Source organism: Syngnathus scovelli, chromosome 7 (assembly GCF_024217435.2).
Source record: "Syngnathus scovelli strain Florida chromosome 7, RoL_Ssco_1.2, whole genome shotgun sequence".
NCBI lineage: Eukaryota > Metazoa > Chordata > Actinopteri > Syngnathiformes > Syngnathidae > Syngnathus > Syngnathus scovelli.
Genome location: NC_090853.1, coordinates 19,061,742 through 19,082,100, shown reverse-complemented (window position 1 = coordinate 19,082,100; position 20,359 = coordinate 19,061,742). Strand labels below are relative to the sequence as shown.

Genomic DNA, 20,359 nt, shown 5'->3' with positions numbered 1-20,359 from the left:
TTTGTCATCTGTCTGTAACGTTGTGTTTCAGTTGATGAACAAAACGGCTTTGAAAAGAGACCTTACGGAGGCAACGAAAAAAAGGTTCTCCAGCCTTATGGCAGGGGGTGCTTGTAATCCCGGGATTCTTCATGCGCCCACATGTAGAATAAGTCATCTCCAGTTCAAATTTACAGTGAACAACTGAGGAGCAGTCGTCGATTTATTTCGTTTTATATTCGTTTATTTTTCGGTTTTACATTTCGTTTTACAATCAAGGATTACATATCCAAACGATTTTCAACTATGGATTTTCGGTCAAAGCAGGTCATCAGTAAAGGAAGACCAACTCCGGTGTTAAAAGGTTTGATTCGGACAACGGGACTTCGGAGCATGTCTTTTTTTGATTCCATGTGCTTTATTGAGTGTTTTTATGCGTGAAGACTGCTGATATGAGATTTTAACTAGAATAGTTTAAATTTTACTGGGGGGGGGGGGGGGCAGGGGGACGTCAGTGACTCCCCAGTCATGGACCTCACTGCACGTCACTGATATATATACAGTGGCGCCTCGGTTTTTGACCACAATCCATTCCAGAAGGCTGTTCGAGAAGTGAATCGTTCGAATTCCGAATCATGTTTTCCCATTACAAATAATGGAAAAAGATTCAATCAGTTCCAAGCAAAAAAAAAACGCTTTTTTAATGCATTTTTTCATTATTTTACACCATAAACTGCATAAATAAGTGAGTAGGTGATGTATAAATAAGATAATATATATAATAATATAAATAATAAACTGAATTAATAGAGTAGGCTAGGCTGGGGAATGTATTGCTGTATCTGTAGCAACTCGCCTGTGTGTTTCATTCTAATAGTAAAAGATATATTTTTAAATTGTGAGGGAAACAAAAGCACATCAAAAGACCAGCTATTGGATGCTATTTGCTATTGGATGTATCCCACTTCCCTTTCTAAATTATTGAACCATCCTCGGCTTGCCTTGAAGACAAACCCTTCAGGAACCAGACTAGGGCCTTTTTTTTCCAGGTCCTCAGAAAGATGTCTCGCTTTGGCACAAATGGTGCCCTCAGTAACAGTATCCCCCGCCAACTGTTGCTCATTAATGAAAATTAGCAAGAGTTTTTCAACTTCCTCCAGCACCTGTGGCCGTTGTTTGGTAAGCACAGTCGCCCCTCTCGCAACATCACTTCCTTTAAGAGCGTTTTTGTTTTTCAGGATGAGCTTATTGTCGATTTTGCCATGCAAACTCCCGCACCAACTCTGACACACGCACACCGGACTCATATTTTGCGATTAATTCTTTTTTAAATTCAACCATTTTGCACACTACTTTCCTCTTTTCACCATGATCAGCTTTACTGCTCCCACTTGCTTCCTTTGGAGGCATGATTAGAGTTGATGCAATCCTCAGAATACCGAGAATGTAATAATGAACGGAGTCAGTTGGCATGCGGGTCCTCTCGGCTCATCTCGCGAGGTTCGACAACCGAAATTTCGTCCGACATCCGAAGCAAAAAAATCTCGAATGTTTTGTTCAAATACCGATTTGTTCGAGAACTGTGACGTTTGAAAACTGAGGCTCCACTGTATGCATATATATACGTGTATGTACACACACACACACACACAATATATATGATTTTGATCTTTTTTTTTTTTTTTTTTTTTACAGCTATCAGTTACGTCCCCTCAATTCATGCCTTCCATGACTTGCGCGAGATGAACTCTGACTTTTTTATTTAACTAATTGGGGAGAGGGTTCATTCATCAAAGTCCATTGTCCAATTGATTGAAGTACGATTTCTATGGTCTACAAACACCAAATTTATTTCCAACATTATTGTGAATAAATGTAAAAAATCTTGAAACTGTTAAAGTTGATCCAAAATTGGTTGATTGGAAGTGAGGTGGATTCCTTTTTCCACCTCCGTTGAGATTGCATGATTCCCCCCAAAATAAATAAATAAACAATTGTATACTGTAACGAGCGTGTTTGAAAGATGCGTGCAATACTGCATGACAGAACTCATGCCACTGAAGAACAATCATAGATATGAATAGGGGGCTACGACATGCTCTTTTGAGCTTTGTGCCTACGGTAATGGTGAGCTAATGCCTTAGGGCTTTGTTTTTTATTTTTCTTCATTTTAAGTTGTATTACATCAATAAGTTTTGTGTTTTTGTCAAGTTTCAGTGACATTGGCTTACTTAACAGCAACAATTTGCTGTTACTCTCCTTGCTTTCTTGGAAGTAGTAGACAAATACATTTAAATGATAAGAAATCTTGAAAATTGCTTGAGTGGTGACCAAAATCTCAAAATCAATTTCATAATATGGTAGAAAAATACATTTAAAAAATGGGAAATCTTGAGAATTGTGTTCCAGTTAGTATTGTAATATAATGATAACTTTTCTGCTCTCCTCGCTCAGGTTTTCTTCAGAGCCGGGACTCTGTCAAGGCTTGAGGAGCAGCGGGTTGTTCAGACCAGAAGAAATATCTCTCTGTTCCAGGGTGCATGCAGAGGATATTTGGCCAGACAAGCTTTTAAAAAGAGGAAGGTGAGAAGGCTACTTTATACTCAGGCGGTCGCTGCCCACCTGGGAGTCACTGTGGCAAGATTTACTGCAGTTTCACTCCAAGTCGAAGGGTATCGCTACGGCTGATATTGGCCAGGACACCACAGGGTGCATTTTATGGCCAATTCCAGTCACTGTTTTAACTTTGTCGAACACGATATAAACAACAGCTACAACGATGGAGAATGTGCCTGCTAGAACAAAGGACAGGCTGCGTAGGGGTTATGTGCCTGTTGTAGGGTTCTTTGACCACATTCTCACATAACATATACGCCACTGCCAAGCTTCACAGCAGCAGCAAAGCACTGCTCCTCAGTGGTGACTCTCAAATCCAAGTAAGTTATTTCGATGTCATACAAAATATTATCCGGCAGGCATCCTAAAGCAGAGCGGGTGTTCTCTTTGGGGCAAATGGCTTTCAATTTTTGGCTGTGTGACAGTGTGAGACAGAGGCTTATGGCAAACATTTAAACCTCATTATTTTGCTAATCTACACATCTATTTAATTTATGGACTCCCACTTCTGGATAACACTCGCATTCGGTCTGAACTAGGATTAAACTTGTGAGTTTCAGGTTTTCGCAAAATGGGCATCCGCACTTTTAGTTTCCGCAAAATGGGCATGCATGAGTAATGGGGGGACCATTCGATATCTGAGACAGGATGGCCCCCTCTGAGTAATAGTAAAATGAAGACAAAACTACATCGTACCACTCAAAGGAAATAGATTTATGTGAAATAAATAATGCGAGTTACTTGTGTAAGCTAAGATTGCTGAGAAGGTTAAGAGTACATATAGGTAATATATATATATACCGTAATTTTCGGACTATAAGTCGCGTTTTTTTCATAGTTTGGGTGGGGGGGCGACTTATACTCAGGAGCGACTTATATGTGAATTTTTTCGCAAATTTTCAAAATTCAAAAATCCATGATGTAGTGAAACTGCGATAAACGAAACGCGATGTAGCAAGGGATTACTGTCATTTGACCTGCAAGTGACGTCAGCAGCGCAGCGGTTGTTTACATAAGGACAAAGGATTCTATCACGGGATGACGAAGATGACGAAGGGCCCCACGTTTGAAGGATTTAATGATTTGGAGTGACAGAAGGTTTGAAAAACTTATTTATGTTTTAGTTATTTGATATATTTTATTTCGTGTAGCAACTTGTATTTGTTTTTATTGTTACAGTTCAGTAGTTGTTGGCTCGTTGAACTCTTGTTTTGTTAAATAAAGAGCCGTTTACCAAATACATGTGTTTCCTGGTACTTTGTTAACGCTACAATATAGTTGTATACTAGATCTGTGCGGCGCGCACGAGGCGTTGTTGACATAAAGGACGAGGAATTTGATTGATGGATTTAATGATTAGGAGTGTCACAGATGGTTTGATAATATTGTTGTTATATGATAGTTATTTGAAATATACTTTATATATCGTTATATGGGTCTGTGGAATAATTAGAAATGCAACTTACGAGTCCGACGTCAGCAGCGCATATGTGGCGCATGCGCGGCATTGTTTACATAAAGGACGATCCATGGATTTAATGAATTGGAGTGACACAGATGGTTTGATAAACGTGTTATTCATGTAATACTTATTCGAATAACTCTGAATGTTACTCAGGCCCGTTCTCAGCTCCGCGTTTGTGTATGTCACGTTAGCATACCGTATCGTTTAGCCTGTTGTTGCTGGTTCATGTCTGTTCTTGGTGTTGGATTTTGACAAATAAATTTGCCCCAAAAGTGCGACTTATACTCCGGTGTGACTTATATATGCTTTTTTTCACTGTATTGTGCATTTTATCGCTGGTGCGACTTATAGTCCGAAAATTACGCTATATAAAATGTATTATTATTATTAAAAACAATCGGCAAATAATTGGCTGATTTAATCAGCTAGATAATTACCAAAAGGCAACCAAAAAACATGTGCACTTATTCATGTTTTTCGATTCAGTCTCGTATTGTTCTTGTCTTCCGATGAAAACAATTCTGTATGCTTTCTGTCTGACAGATCCAGGATTTAGCAATCCGTTGTATCCAGAAGAACATAAAGAAGAATCGTGGGGTTAAAGATTGGCCATGGTGGAAGCTTTTCACTAACGTCAGACCTCTGATTGAGGTGCAACTCACTGAGGAACAGATCCGTGGCAAGGATGTAAGCATAAAACGTATACGATCATGTGGTTTCGTCTCTTTTGGGATTTCATTTTGCTTAGACATAAATAACCAATTGATAATAAAGTTCTCAAAGTTATAAAGTATTTAAATTTTAAATGAGTGACTATTGAATCATTGAATTATCGACTACACAGATTAATTTTAATTTTTATCATACATCTTATGCTGCATTCTAGGAAGAGATCCTTCAGCTGAAACAGAAACTGGAGAAAGTCGAGAAAGAAAGGAATGAACTAAGACTCAACAATGACCGTCTTGAGAGCAGGGTAAATGGCAAAAACACAAAAACAAACGAACATTTTTGGTAGGTTGAAAGTTGTGGAATAGGTAGGCAAAAGATAAACAGTTGAAAGTTGGAACGGGTTGAATCGGTTCAAAAATGTAGACGTTCGAGCAGGGCTGGGCAAACTTTTTGACTTGCGGGCCGAATTGGGTTCTAAATTTTGACCGGGGGGCCGAACCAGGAGCAGATGGATGTAGTGTTTGTGTGAAGTAATATAAACGACCTGTAAAGGTCATTGCATAAAAGATTTGGGCCTTTAGTAGGTAGTAAAGCATGGATATTCAAAAAAAGTTTTTGGAAAACAAATGCATTTATTAACAGCATTAAAAAAAAAAAACATCCCTAAAAAACTGCTATCAGTGATTCTCATAAAATACGACACTGTTATTATGAATAACAGTCCATCACTTCAGTGCCTGCAGGTCAGATTAATGAAATATGTTTATCTTTTGAGATCACATCAAACGGCAAACATTCTGACCAAATATATCATCTTGAAGAATCGGTGAAAGCATACATCTAAATAAAGTAATCAAAACGGCAACACGGTGAGGATATCTGAAAATCAGAGCAGAGTTTTAACTCAAACACCTGGTAACAGAGGTGAGGAAACGGGAAACACTTCCTTAAAGTAAGCCTTAAGAACTTTACAGGTTAAGATTAGTCACAAACAGGTGGTGCATCAATGTCCTTGAGCATCCTGCATTGTTTGAAAATGAGAATGGTCGCTAGTTTCAATCCCTGCTATTTGTACAGCTCATATTCAAAATGCATTTTTTGACAACAAACTTGAAAGCCTCCCCTTCATTTTCAGTGGGAACAGTGTTGTTTGTCTCCCTTTTTTTGCTAGTGTATCATAGTCTGGAGTAAAATTTGTTGTGGCAATTCTTAGGAGAGATCCGAGGTGTTGGTCCGTTTACCTAGATCTGTGACGGGTTGATGTTGATGTTCATGTGGCTGAACGTCACGTCGCGTACGTCGAGCCAAATTGGCCACTCTTTTTAAACACTCGGCACTCAGTGTCCACCTTGCTTTTCCTTGGGCGACTCATTTTAATGGAAGGATTCCAGGGGAAGGTTTGTGGGTGGCTTTAGCGTAAAACTGTATCCGAAAGCTCGGCGCGCAAATTACAAAAATGCCGTCGTCACAGCCCACGCTCTAAATTCGGGACTGATACAAATAGAGCGCGAGTGCGCTATTTCCGTACTACTGAGTACGTACACGCACTTGTTTAAACTTGTTTGAGTTTAATAACATTTATTTAGGGTTGGCGGGCCGGATTAAACGGTCCCGTGGGCCGGATGTGGCCCACGGGCCGTAGTTTGCCCATACCTGCGTTAGAGCAACTGTTCAATCCCCATAGAGAATGAATGGGAATTTTTAAAAACAAATTGCGCCAAAAAATTTTGAAATTTGGAAGGAAACGAAAACTACGGGTTCAAGAGGTTCATTTGGAGTTCAAAAGTTGAACCGGGTTGAATCGGACATAAATTGTAGAAGTTAGAGCAAATGTTGAATCCCCATAGACAATGAATGGGAATTTAAAAAAAAAATTGCGCCAAAACTTTTTGAAAATTGTAACGAAACGAAAACTACGGGTTCAAGAGGTTCACTTTGGAGTTCAAAAGTTGAAACGGGTTGAATCGGACAAAAATTGTAGAAGTTAGAGCAAATGTTCAATCCCCATAGAGAATGAATGGGAAATTAAAAAAAAATTGCGCCAAAAATCTTTGAAATTTGGAAGTAAACGAAAACTACGGGTTCAATAGGTTCATTTGGAGTTCAAAAGTTGAAACGGGTTGAATCGGACAAAAATTGTACAAGTTAGAGCAAATGTTGAATCCCCATAGAGAATGAATGGGAATTTAAAAAAAAAAGAATTGCGCCCAAAATTTTTGAAATTTGGAACGAAACGAAAACTACGGGTTCAAGAGGTTCACTTTGGAGTTCAAAAGTTGAAACGGGTTGAATCGGTCAAAAATTGTAGAAGTTAGAGCAAATGTTCAATCCCCATAGAGAATGAATGGGAATTTAATTTTTTTAGGTCACTTCCGGTTTAATTTAGGTCACTTCCGGTTTATTTGGGGCACTTCCTGTTTAATTTAGGTCACTTCCGGTTTAGCTGAGGTCACTTCCTGTTTATTTGGGGCCGCTTCCGGTTTAAAAAGGTCACTTCCGGTTTGATTTGAGGCACTTCTGGTTTCATTTAGGTCAATTCCGGTTTATTTGGGGCACTTCCGGTTAAATTTAGGTCACTTCCGGTTTAGCTGAGGTTAGCTGGTTTATTTTGGGTCACTTCCGGTTTATAAAGGTCACTTCCGGTTTATCTGGGTCACTTCCGGTTTGATATGGGGCACTTTCGGTTTACCTGAGGTCACTTCTGGTTCATTTGGGGTCACTTCCAGTTTGATTTGGGGCACTTCTGGTTCATGCGGAGTTCATTTGGGGGGCACTTCAGGGTCAATCCAAGATGGCCGCCACACTGGAAGTGGGGGTGAAGGGGTGAATTGTGTAAGCATCGTGGAAGTAGGGGTGAAAGGGGTGAATATGGTAAGCATAAGGTGAACAACGTGAATAAAGTTGGAATGGGTTGAATCGGTTGAAAAATGTAGAAATTAAAAGGGAAAAACTAAATTTTGAAAAATTTGTTGTGAATTTCAAAATTGAAAATTTTGAATTTTTGGTAAGTGGGAAGGTGTGGAATAGGCAGGCAAAAGACGAACAATTAAAAGTTGGAACGAGTTGAATCGGTTGGAAAATGTAGAAATGAGAAGTGAAAAAGGAAATTTTGTGAAATTTTTCGCAAATTTTAAACATGAAAACGTGAAATTTTTTAATTTGGCAAGTTTGGGAATGTCCCCAATGTGATTTGAATATGCTGAATGATGTGAATTTCAAACTGGAATGACGTAAATGTGAAATGTTGAATGTGCCATTAAGAATGAATGGGGAAAAAATTGCCGAAAATTTGTGAATTTTGTGAAAACGGAAAATTTTTGGAATAAAAAAAATGTAAGCAACGGTGTCATGAATATTTGGAATAAGTTAAAAGTGTTAAGCTAGTTAAGCGTCAAAAAAGTGAGCGGAATTTGTAGAATAATAAAGGACAGGAATAACAATAGTGTGAAGGCCTTCACCTTCACTCAATAAAGTAGAATATTATATGTTTAAAGGCCTTCGCCTTCAAAGTGAATGGTCTAGAATAACATAAGTGTGAAGGCCTTCGCCTTCGCGGAAAACCTCAAGTGTGCGTGTGTGTGTGTGTGTGTGTGTGTGTGTGTGTGTGTGTGTGTGTGTGTTGATATGATCAGATTACTGAGCTGTCATCGGAGTTGACTGATGAACGGAATACAGGGGAGTCGGCCTCCCAGCTACTGGAAACTGAAACATCCGAGAGACTCCGTCTTGAGAAGGACATGAAGGACCTGCAGGTAGATGCACATATGCACACGCACGCACACACACGCACGCACACACACACGCACAAACACACACGCACGCATGCACACACATGTTGGTTTTTTGTTACTTTCACTTGTTAAGATTTTGTTACTTTCGCTTGTTGAGCTTGTGCTCAGAGCAATCTTTTCCTTTCACGTATCCATTAGGCCCAGTTTGACGACACGAAGAAGCAAATGGAATTCATGGAGATGGAAGTGATGGAGGCTCGTCTAATCAGGGCCTCTGAACTCACTGGAGTGTTGGATGATGATGAATCAGGTAAGACTTTTTCCTAGACAAGCGCCAACAGCGAGAGTACCGTATTTTTCGGACTAAAAGTCGCTACGGAATATAGGTCGCATTAAAGTTAAAGTCCCAATGATCGTCACACACACATCTGGGTGTGGTGAAATTTGTCCTCTACATTTAACCCATCCCCGTGTGATTTTGATCCATCCCCTGGGGGAGAAGGGAGCAGTGAGCAGCAGCGGTGCCGCGCTCGGGAATCATTTGGTGATCTAACCCCCAAATTCCAATCCTTAATGCTGAGTGCCAAGCAGGGAGGCAATGGGTCCCATTTTTACAGTCTTTGGTATGACCCGGTTTGAACCCACAAACTTCCAGTCTCAAGGCGGACACACTACCACTAGGCCACTGAGCTGGTCTTAGCCATAAAATGCACAATAATATGAAAAAAAACATATAGTTACTAACTAAAAGTTGCTCCGGAGTATAAGTCGCATTTTGGCGGAAATGTATTCGAAAAAATCCAACACGACATGAACGAGCAACAACAAGCTAAACGATAGGTATGCTAACGTGACATAAACAGAAACGAAGAGCTGAGAACGGGCCTGATGTAACATTCAGAGTTATTCAAATAACTATTACATAAATAACACGTTTTTAAAACCTTCTGTGTCACTCCAATTCATTAAATCCATCGATCGTCCTCTGTCAACAATGGGTGCGCACCACTGACGGCGCTTGCACTTCAAAATATTCCACAGGCCCATATAACGATATATAAATTATATATCAAATAACTATTATATAAGCAATAATATTATCAAACCATCTGTGTCACTCCAAATTCAAGATTCAAGATTCAAGAGTTTTTTCAAAGTCAAAGTCAAAGTCAAAGTCAGCTTTATTGTCAATTTCTCCACATGCCAAAGACACACAAAGAAACCGAAATTTCGTTCCCCCCTATCCCACGGTGACAAGACATGGCTCACAACAGACAACAAGTAAACAAGTATAACAAAAGCGTGCTGAATAAATAATGAATAAATAACACAACAACAACAATAATAAACAACAATAAATAAATAGGAGGAGCAGAAAAAAAAAGGAGCAAGTGCGCGTACAGCAGACATTCCCGAAAGTAGCGCACGCTACGCAGAAGGGGGTAGCGAGTTCAGGGCCCTAACAGCCTGGAGAAAGAAGCTGTTTGCGAGTCTGGTGGTGCGGGAGCGCAGGCTCCTGTACCTCTTCCCAGAGGGCAGAAGGTCAAACAAAGAGTGAGCCGGGTGACTCACATCTCTGGCAATCGAGGTTGCCTTGCGGGCGACATGGGAGGTGTAAATGTCCTTCAGGGAGGGTAGCGAAGCACCAATAATCTTACCAGCCGTATTCACAATGCGCTGCAGGGCCTTCAAGTTCTGTTCAGTGCAGTTACCACCCCAGACAGCGATGCAACTGGTGAGGACGCTCTCAATGGTGCCACGGTAAAATGTAGACAGGACTGCCTGAGGAGCACATGCACGCCTGAGCTTCCGCAGGAAGTACAAGCGGCGCTGAGCTTTCTTTGCCAGTGACGAGGTGTTTTCGGACCAGGAGAGGTCCTCACTGATGTGCACCCCCTGGAACTTGGTGCAGCTCACCCTCTCCACCACAGCACCGTCGATGATCAGCGGCAGGTGTGTTGTGTGACCCTTCCGGAAGTCAACAATCATTTCCTTGGTCTTATCGACGTTCAGCAGGAGGTTGTTGTCCCTGCACCACGTGGTCAGAAGGTCGACTTCCGACCTGTACCGAGTCTCGTCGCCCTTCGTGATGAGACCCACCAGAGTCGTGTCGTCAGCAAACTTCACTATGCGGTTGTCGCTGTAGGTCGCAGTGCAGTCATGCGTCAGCAGGGTGAAGAGCAATGGACTGAGCACGCAGCCCTGGGGGGCTCCCGTGCTCAGCGTGATGCTGGCGGAGATTTTGTCGCCAACACGCACCACCTGAGGCCTCTGACAGAGGAAGTCCAGTATCCAGTTGCAGAGGGAGGTACTGAGGCCCAGCTCGTCGAGTTTGCAGATGAGTCGCTGCGGCACAATGGTGTTGAAGGCAGAGCTGAAGTCCACAAACAGCAACCTCACATATGAGTCCTTTCTCTCCAGGTGGGTGAGGGCCGAGTGGAGGGCAGAGCAGATGGCGTCCTCAGAGGACCGCTTGGCACGGTACGCAAACTGGAAAGGGTCAATGGTGGGGGGGAGGGGACTTGATGTGCTCCATGACCAGCCGCTCAAAGCACTTCATGATGATGGGCGTCAGTGCCACAGGGCGGTAGTCATTGAAGCAGGACGGTGCAGGTTTCTTTGGCACAGGAACGATGGTGGCAGCCTTGAAACACGAGGGGACGATGGCCTGCTGCAGGGAAACGTTAAAGATGTCCGTGAAGACACCCGACAGCTCCCCAGCACAGTCCTTCAGCGCTCGACCCGGGATGTTGTCAGGGCCCGCCGCCTTACGGGTGTCAATAGCGGCAAGCGCCCTCCTCACACCGTCGGCAGAGAGGCGCAGGGGCTGCTCGTGCAGGGGGGGAGTGGACTTCAGTGGGCAAGTGCTGTTCTGGGCGTCGAAGCGAGCAAAGAAGCGGTTCAGATCGTTCAGCAGACGGACGTCGCCCTCACAGCTCCTCGGCTCGGGCTTGTAGTCCGTGATGGTCTGAATGCCCCGCCAAAGGCTACGTGCGTCCTTGCTGTCCTTGAAGTGGGTGGAGACCTTGCACGAGAACGCCTTCTTTGCTTCTTTGATGCCTCGGGACAGGTCGGCCCTCGCTGTCCTCAAGCCAGCCTCATCCCCCGCTCTGAAAGCCTTGTCCCTGGCCCTCAACAGTCTGAGGACAGCCCCCGTCAGCCACGGCTTCCAGTTCGCGCGAGTGACGACGGATTTTGAGCAAGTCACATCATCGATGCACTTTGTGATGTAAGAGGTAACAGAGTCAGTATACTCCTCTATGTCCGTCCAATCGTTGTAGGTGGCTGCCTGCTTAAATAAGTCCCAGTCAGTGGTGTCGAAGCAGTCACGAAGTGCATCGGAGGCACCCTCAGGCCACACTCGAACCTGCCTCCGAACCGGCCTGGATGCCTTTACCAATTGTCTGTATGCGGGCAAAAGCAAAACGGTGAGATGGTCAGAAAGCCCCAGATGGGGGAGGGGGGTGGCTTTGAAAGCTCCCTTTTGCGCCGAGTAGACTAGGTCCAGGAAGCTGTCTCCACGTGTCGGAAAGGGAACATGCTGGTGAAGCCTCGGGAAAACAGACTTCAGGTTGGCATGATTGAAGTCTCCAGCGAAGATGGTGAAACCGTCAGGGTGCGCTGTTTGCTGTTCACTGACAGCCTGGTACAGTTCACCAAGCGCCGCGATCTTGTCTCCTTCGATGTTGGAAGGCGGGATGTATACCGCGACTAGCAGAATCGCGGTAAATTCCCTCGGCAGATAAAAAGGACGGCACTTAATGATCACAAACTCCACAAGCGGCGAGCAGTGCTTACACACCACCACAGAGTCCCGGCACCATTCTTCTCGGATGTAGACGCATATTCCACCTCCACGCGACTTTCCCCCTCGTACAATGGCACGGTCCGCCCGATAGCACGCTAGCCGCTCCAGGTGCACTGCAGAGTCCGGAATGTTGTCACTCAACCAGGTCTCGGTGAACACGAGCACACAGCAGTTCCGCACCGTCCGGTTCGTAGACCTCAGCAGGCGAACGTAATCCATTTTGTTGTCCAGCGATCGAACATTCGCCAGAAGAATGGAGGGCACCGCCGGTCGCGCTGGGTTGGCCGCCAGCCTGGCCCGGACGCCTCCGCGCTTGCCCCTCTTTTGCCTCCTCGCACACCGTTTCCGACGGCTCCCAACCGGGGAAGGAATAGCGGGTGTGGTCGGCGACGTTTCAGGACGTAGCAGTCCGAGCGCCTTTAATGTCGACGCTTCAAAGTCCAGAACGCCGCAAAACCCACTTCTGCCGATGTCAAGCAGAACCTGCCTGCTGTACTTGTAGCACGGACGAGACGAACACACAAGACTGTCGGACGAACACTCATAAGACGAACAAATCACCGTACTGACGGGACAGAGAGTGGCCGCTGCGTGTGCACGCGCCGCCATCTTGAATACCAATTTTATTCGCCATGTTTGAGCGTGCCAAACAAGGAATTTGACTTCGGTAAATCACAGCCTCTGTTCAACATTTAGGTGACTAACAACAACACTCAGGACATGTGAAGAACGAAAGATATTCTCAAACACCCCCTGATCTTAAACTCCCAAGAGGGCAAGGAAAAACTCAAAACTCCAGCTAGGGGAAATGAGAAACCTTGAGAAGAGACCACAGATGGGAGGGTCCCTCTTCTAGGATGACCAGGCTGCAATGGATGCAGAGAGGACACATAGTACAAACAGTGTAGACAAAAAAGGTGTGGCAAGCGGGATGTTATTGCACAGTAATGACTCTGAGACTCTAAGAGTGGTGTGAGTTCATCAGAGCGACAGCCTGGGGGAAGAAGCTGTCTCTGTGTCTGCTGGTTTTAGTGTACAGAGCTCTATAACGGCATCCGGAGGGGAGTAGTTCAAACAGGCTGCAACCTGGGTGCGAAGGGTCTGTTGAGATGTTACTTGCACGTTTCCTGGTCCTGGACAGGTACAAGTCTTGGATAGATGGGAGGTTGATTCCAATTATCTTTTCTGCAGTCCTTATTGTCCGTTGCAGTCTGTGCTTGTCTTGTTTGGAGGCCAATCCAAACTCGCCAGTGATGGAGGTGCAGAGGACAGACTGGATGATGGCAGTGTAGAAGGTCTTCAGCAGCTCCCGCGGCAGGTTGAACTTCTTGAGCTGTCTCAGGAAGTACAGCCTCTGCTGGGCCTTCTTCCGGACAGAGTCTATGTGGCCGGTCCATTTCAGGTCCCGAGAGATTGTGGTTCCCAGGAACTTGAAGGTGTCTGATGAGAGAATAGTATTACTGCGGATAGTGAGGGGTGAAAGTGGTGAAGGGCCTCGCCTGAAGTCCACTGTCATCTCCACGGTCTTGAGCGGGTTCAGGTCCAGGTGGTTTTGGCTGCACCAGTGGACCAGCCGCTCCACCTCCTGTCTGTACGCAGTCTCATCACCGTTCTGGATCAGTCCGATGAGAGTGGTGTCGTCTGCATACTTCAGGAGCTTCACGGAAGAGTCACTTGCGGAGAAATCGTTGGTGTAGAGGGAGAAGAGCAGTGGGGAGAGGACGCATCCCTGAGGGGCTCCAGTGTTGGTGGTCAGGGTGTCAGATGTGATGCTCCCCAGCCTCACACGCTGTCTCCTGTTGGTCAGGAAGCTGGTGATCCACTGACAGGTGGAGGCAGGCACCGCAAGCTGGATGAGCTTCTGTTGGAGGATGTCAGGAGCGATGGTGTTGAACGCCGAGCTGAAGTCCACAAACAGGATCCTGGCGTACTTTCCTGGGGTGTCCAGGTGTTGCAGGATGTAGTGCAGTCCCATGTTGACCGCATCATCCACCGACCTGTTTGCCCGGTAGGCAAACTGGAGGGGGTCCAGCAGGGGGCCCGTGACATCCTTCAGGTGGTTCAGTACTAACCTCTCGAAAGATTTCATGACCACAGATGTCAGTGCAACAGGTCTATAGTCATTCAGACCTGTGATGGCGGGCTTCTTGGCCACTGGAACGATGGTGGAGCTCTTGAAGCACGAGGGCACCTCACACAGCTCCAGGGAACGGTTGAAGATCCGTGCAAAGGTGGGCACCAGCTGCTCAGCGCAGACTTTCAAGCAGGAAGGTGACACGCCGTCTGGGCCCGGTGCCTTCCTGATCTTTTGTCTCCGGAACATCTGGCGCACTTCCTCCTCGCGAATCTGGAGTGCGGGCGCGGCCTCTGCAAGAGAGAGAGTCGGTGACCACGGTGATGGAGGTGTGGACAGAGCAGTTGTGGGGGGAGGTGAGTATGTGGATTGTGTGGATTGTGCTGCAGGAGGTCCCGTTGTGTGGGAGGACCGATCAAACCTGCAGTAGAACCTGTTTAGCTGGTCAGCGAGCCTTGGGCTCTCCACAGGACGGGGGGTTCGTTTCTTGAAGCCCGTGATGCTCTGCAGGCCTTTCCACACTGTTGAGGGATCAGGATTGGCAGAGAGGTGTCTCTCCAGGCTCTCCCCGTAACACCTCCTGGCTTTCCTGACCTCTCGGTTCAGTGTGTTTCTGGTCTGCTTGAACAGGTCCCGGTCGCCGCTCCTGTAGGCCTCCTCCTTGACTTTGCGCAGCCTCCTAAGGTTCGGTGTAAACCAAGGTTTGTCGTTGTTGTACGTGCAGAAGGTCTTAGTCTGCACACACAGATCCTCACAAAAACTGATGTATGATGTGACAGTGTCAGTGAGTTCATGCAAGTCTGAATTTGCAGCTTCAAAAACACTCCAATCGGTGCAGTCAAAGCAGGCTTGGAGGTCCTGCCTTGACTCCACTGTCCACTTCCTGACAGTCCTCACCACAGGCTTAGAAGTTTTTAGTTTCTGTCTGTAGGCAGGGATCAGATGAACTAGACAGTGGTCCGAGAGTCCTAAAGCTGCACGAGCCACAGAGTGGTATGCATCCTTAATTACGGTGTAGCAGTGGTCCAGTGTCTGTGCCCCTCTGGTGGGACACGTTATGTGCTGTCTGTATCTGGGGAGTTCGTGTGCGAGGTTCGCCCTGTTAAGATCACCCAGAACAATGATTAGTGAATTTGGTAGAAGTTTCTCCATGTCTGTCACCTGGTCAGCCAGCATCTGCGTGGCTTCACTCGCACGTGCGTGTGGTGGGATGTAAACAGCCGCCATGACGATCGAGGAGAACTCCCGTGGTGAATAGAACGGCCGGCAGTTTATGAAAAGTGTTTCTAGAAGAGGGCTGCAAAACTCTTTCAACACCATGACATCGGTACACCAACGTTCATTAATGTAGAAACAGAGACCACCTCCCTTTGATTTTCCGGAGAGCTCCGCGCTGCGATCTGCACGCGTTAGCCGAAACCCAGCTAACTCCATGGCGTGGTGGGGGGTTCGTTCGCTAAGCCACGTCTCAACAAAACACAGCGCGGCGGATCTGCTGAAGTCCGTGTTCCTTGAAGTGAGGAGCAGCAGTTCGTCCATCTTGTTCGCCAGGGAGCGGACATTCGCAAGATGAATTGACGGTAGGGCAGAACGGAACCTTCTCTGCCTCAGATTTACGAGGGCTCCCGCTCGTTTTCCGCGTCGCCGCCGTCGCGCTAGCTTGTATAGCACCGCCGCTCCGGCTAAAATCTCCGACAAACAGTCTGAGTCAGAAAGAACAGGAGAGAAAATACCAGAAGAAGACTGACCGATGTTTAACAAAGTCAAAGTCAAAGTCAAAGTCAGCTTTATTGTCAATTTCTCCACATGCCAAAGACACACAAAGAAACCGAAATTTCGTTCCCCCCTATCCCACGGTGACAAGACATGGCTCACAACAGACAAACAAGTAAACAAGTATAACAAAAGCGTGCTGAATAAATAATGAATAAATAACACAACAATAAATAAATAAATAAATAAATAAATAAATAAATAAATAGGAGGAGCAAAAAAAAAAAAAGGAGCAAGTGCGCGTACAGCAGACATTCCCGAAAATAGCGCAACAGTGCCGCACGCTACGCAGAAGGGGGTAGCGAGTTCAGGGCCCTAACAGCCTGGAGAAAGAAGCTGTTGGCGAGTCTGGTGGTGCGGGAGCGCAGGCTCCTGTACCTCTTCCCAGAGGGCAGAAGGTCAAACAAAGAGTGAGCCGGGTGACTCACATCTCTGGCAATCGAGGTTGCCTTGCGGGCGACATGGGAGGTGTAAATGTCCTTCAGGGAGGGTAGCGAAGCACCAATAATCTTACCAGCCGTATTCACTATGCGCTGCAGGGCCTTCAAGTTCTGTTCAGTGCAGTTACCACCCCAGACAGCGATGCAACTGGTGAGGACGCTCTCAATGGTGCCACGGTAAAATGTAGACAGGACTGCCTGAGGAGCACATGCACGCCTGAGCTTCCGCAGGAAGTACAAGCGGCGCTGAGCTTTCTTTGCCAGTGACGAGGTGTTTTCGGACCAGGAGAGGTCCTCACTGATGTGCACCCCCAGGAACTTGGTGCAGCTCACCCTCTCCACCACAGCACCGTCGATGATCAGCGGCAGGTGTGTTGTGTGACCCTTCCGGAAGTCAACAATCATTTCCTTGGTCTTATTGACGTTCAGCAGGAGGTTGTTGTCCCTGCACCACGTGGTCAGAAGGTCAACTTCCGACCTGTACCGAGTCTCGTCGCCCTTCGTGATGAGACCCACCAGAGTCGTGTCGTCAGCAAACTTCACTATGCGGTTGTCGCTGTAGGTCGCAGTGCAGTCATGCGTCAGCAGGGTGAAGAGCAATGGACTGAGCACGCAGCCCTGGGGGGCTCCCGTGCTCAGCGTGATGCTGGCGGAGATTTTGTCGCCAACACGCACCACCTGAGGCCTCTGACAGTAAAAGTGATCCGGGATGGACAGCAGAAGACACAGAAAACACACAAAATAAGACAAAGAAACAGAGCGACTCACCGTGGCAGCCATCCACGGCGCCATCAGATGACGTCATTAAATCCATCGATCAAATTCCTCGTCCTTTGTCAACGCCGCACGTGCGCCCTGACGTCAGCCTCGTCGTTATTCCACAGATCTAGTATATAACTATATTGTAGCATTAACAAAGTACAAGGACCCAAGCACCGGCGTCGACTTCCAGGCGTGTGGCAGTGTGGACTTCCAGCCACGGAGGTGGAAGAGAGCTCCATAGAATAGGACCGGGCGTGCGTAAAAGCCATGTCCGAGCCCCATCCACCGTCCCCGGACAGCTACCCGGCCGAGCACCGGCCCCCGACTCCCATCCATGGAGGTGAAAGAGAGCTCCGTAGAGTAGGACCGGGCGTGCGTAAAAGCCATGTTCGAGCCCCATCCACCGTCCCCGGGCAGCCACCCGGCCGAGCGCCGGCCCCGACTTCCATCCACGGAGGTGAAAGAGAGCTCCGTAGAGTAGAACCGGGCGTGCGTAAAAGCCATAATAGTTTTTCAAACCTTCTGTGTCACTCCAAATCCTTAAATCCTTCAAACTCTTCGTCCTCCGTGTCACTTACAAACAAAGCCGCTTATGATGCCGGTAGGACGTGGGACCCTTCGTCATCTTCGTCATCCCGTGATCGAATCTTTGTTCTTTATGTAAACAACCGCCGCGCTGCTGACATCACTTGAAATTCAAATTACAGTAATCCCTTGCTACTTCGCGGTTCGTTTACCGCGGTTTCACTTTTTTATTTTTTATTTTAATTTTTGAAAATTTATGAAAAAATTCACATATAAGTCGCTTCTCAGTATAAGTTGCCCCCCCCCCCCCCCACACACACACAAACTATGAAAAAAAAAACGCGACTTATAGTCCGAAAAATACGGTAACTAATCAGTTCAAACTCCGACTCGTGTTTGTATTGAACTGACGCTAGTTTGCATTGTATGGGCATGTATTTGCCAAATCCTCTATGCTAATCAACAAACGTTGGCTACAGTTTCTTTGTTTAATCATTTTTGGACATGAGTATGATTTTAATTTTTTTAAATAAAATACCCTAAAATAGCTGCAAAAAAAGAAAATATAAAGCTGAATGGTACTTTTCAGTAAAACTTTGAATTATAATTAATCAAACCTTTCAAGATTCTTTGCTCTGATGCAATTTGCTTGTCTAGCTTCTACACATGCCTTTAAATTGTCACTTAAATAGGAGAACAGGACTGAGAAAAATGCTGTCTGGAATCATTCCATGTCAAGCCACCCAAAATTCAAGAACTTCCCCAATGACACCTCTTTTGATTTTTATTTAATTGGGGCCTCAAATTCAAACGGTGTTTAAATTTTGGCCCTTCTAAGTTTGGGTGTCACGTCAACTTTTCGGATCTGGGAACTTCAAAGTCCAAAAAGTCAAAGTCTGCTTAATTGTCAATTTCTTCACACGCCAAGACATACAAAGAGATCGAAATTACGTTTCCGACTATCCCACGGTGACAAGACATAGTACACAATATACATACAAGTAAACAACACAAAAAGTAAAAACAAGAAGGCACAAACAATAAATAAATAAGAGCGATGAATAAATAATAAATAAACAAATAACATAATAAATAAGAGCAAAAATGGAGCAAGTGTGCATACACCAGACAGTCAGAATATAGCGCAAAAGTACAGGACGTTACGCAGGAGCGGGGAGAGAGTTCAGGATCCTAACAGCCTGGAGTATGAAGCTGTTGGTGAGTCTGGTGGTGCGGGAGCCCAGGCTCCTGTACCTCTTCCCAGAGGGCAGAAGATCAAACAAAGAGTGAGCGGAGAATCAGCAATATCTCTGATTTGCGCTTTTTGTCACAAACGAGGCAGGACAACCAAATACAACACGGGTTTGATGAAAGGAAAAAAGAGACAAGAAGGGCTGGAATGCCGGCAGAGCAGGATGATAAGGCAAGCTGACGAGCCGGTCAGTGAGCGTGCGTTGTGCGTCATCAAACCAGACAGGCATAGCAAGCTCGTGGTCGGGGACAGGCAGAATGTTAAGCCAGAGTCCAGAGCAGATCATAAAAACAGGCTTTTGCTAAATAGTGAATCAGGAAATAGGCATTGCGCTATACAGCGGATCAGGCTAATGGGAATCAGGTGGCATAGCAGAACCAGGTGGCATGCATACCTGTATCAAGGCAGACAAACAACCGCAGATTGACGGGCTTGCGGGGTTTAAATACATGCCCTAATTAGCCGGTAACAAAGGCACAGGTGGCAGCCATCAGCATTGATTAGCGCGCACAGCTTCACCTTGGATATGCGCGGCCCCCGGACCAGTGCGAGAGCGCGTCAGCCGGCCAGCATGGTAAGAGCAGAGCGGAGCCGGGAAACGTTTACGGTAATTTTTTGTTACCATATTTTCACGACCGTAAGGCGCAGACCAAATTACGGGGTCTATTTTGTATTTAATCCCCACATAGGGCGCACCGCATTATAGGGCGCATGCATGATTTACGGTAAACAAAAAAAACGTCACGGGAGCAAGAAAGTGAGTTTGGTTGTTTTTTTATTCTACTGTTTAACCATGTCCTGGCTGTTACGTCTGCTTTGACACACACACACACACACACACACACACACATACACACACACGCCTACCACCTGATTCCCGTTTGCCTGATCCGCTATGTGCCACTACAATACACGACGTGAGCTCGCGGACAGGCTCATCAGTCGCCTCGTGTACCTGCTCTGCCTGCATTCCAGCCTCCCTTTTACCCTTTTCACATTCCCTAAATAAACAGTCCGTGTTGCACATGGTTGTCCTGCCTCGTTCGTGAGAGGCTGGCTGCCGTGCTTCCCACGCTTGTTTGCAGTGACGCACATTGCTCAGAGGCATGCCCCGGCGTTTAAATACACGCTGATAACACCGTTCTCCCATCATTTATAAACCCGCAAAGTCGTGCATTCGCAAAAAGTGAAGCATGAAGTGGCGAGGGATCACTGTATCCGGGTGTATTCTGGCTCCGTCTATCAGATTCTGTGCTTAAAAA

General features: G+C 46.0%; 1 protein-coding gene across 13 annotated transcripts in view; it reads left to right on the top strand.

The window, feature by feature from the left end:
- The window catches only part of LOC125971900 (unconventional myosin-XVIIIa), a 172,512-nt gene that overhangs the window by 91,753 nt on the left and 60,400 nt on the right, over nucleotides 1–20,359 (top strand). For all 13 annotated transcript variants that reach the window (XM_049725041.2, XM_049725045.2, XM_049725043.2 and 10 more), the window contains 5 exons: nucleotides 2,434–2,562; nucleotides 4,604–4,747; nucleotides 4,947–5,036; nucleotides 8,365–8,484; nucleotides 8,662–8,773. In XM_049725041.2, the coding sequence (XP_049580998.1) occupies nucleotides 2,434–2,562; nucleotides 4,604–4,747; nucleotides 4,947–5,036; nucleotides 8,365–8,484; nucleotides 8,662–8,773 (595 nt within the window). The remainder of the gene's footprint in view (nucleotides 1–2,433; nucleotides 2,563–4,603; nucleotides 4,748–4,946; nucleotides 5,037–8,364; nucleotides 8,485–8,661; nucleotides 8,774–20,359) is intronic.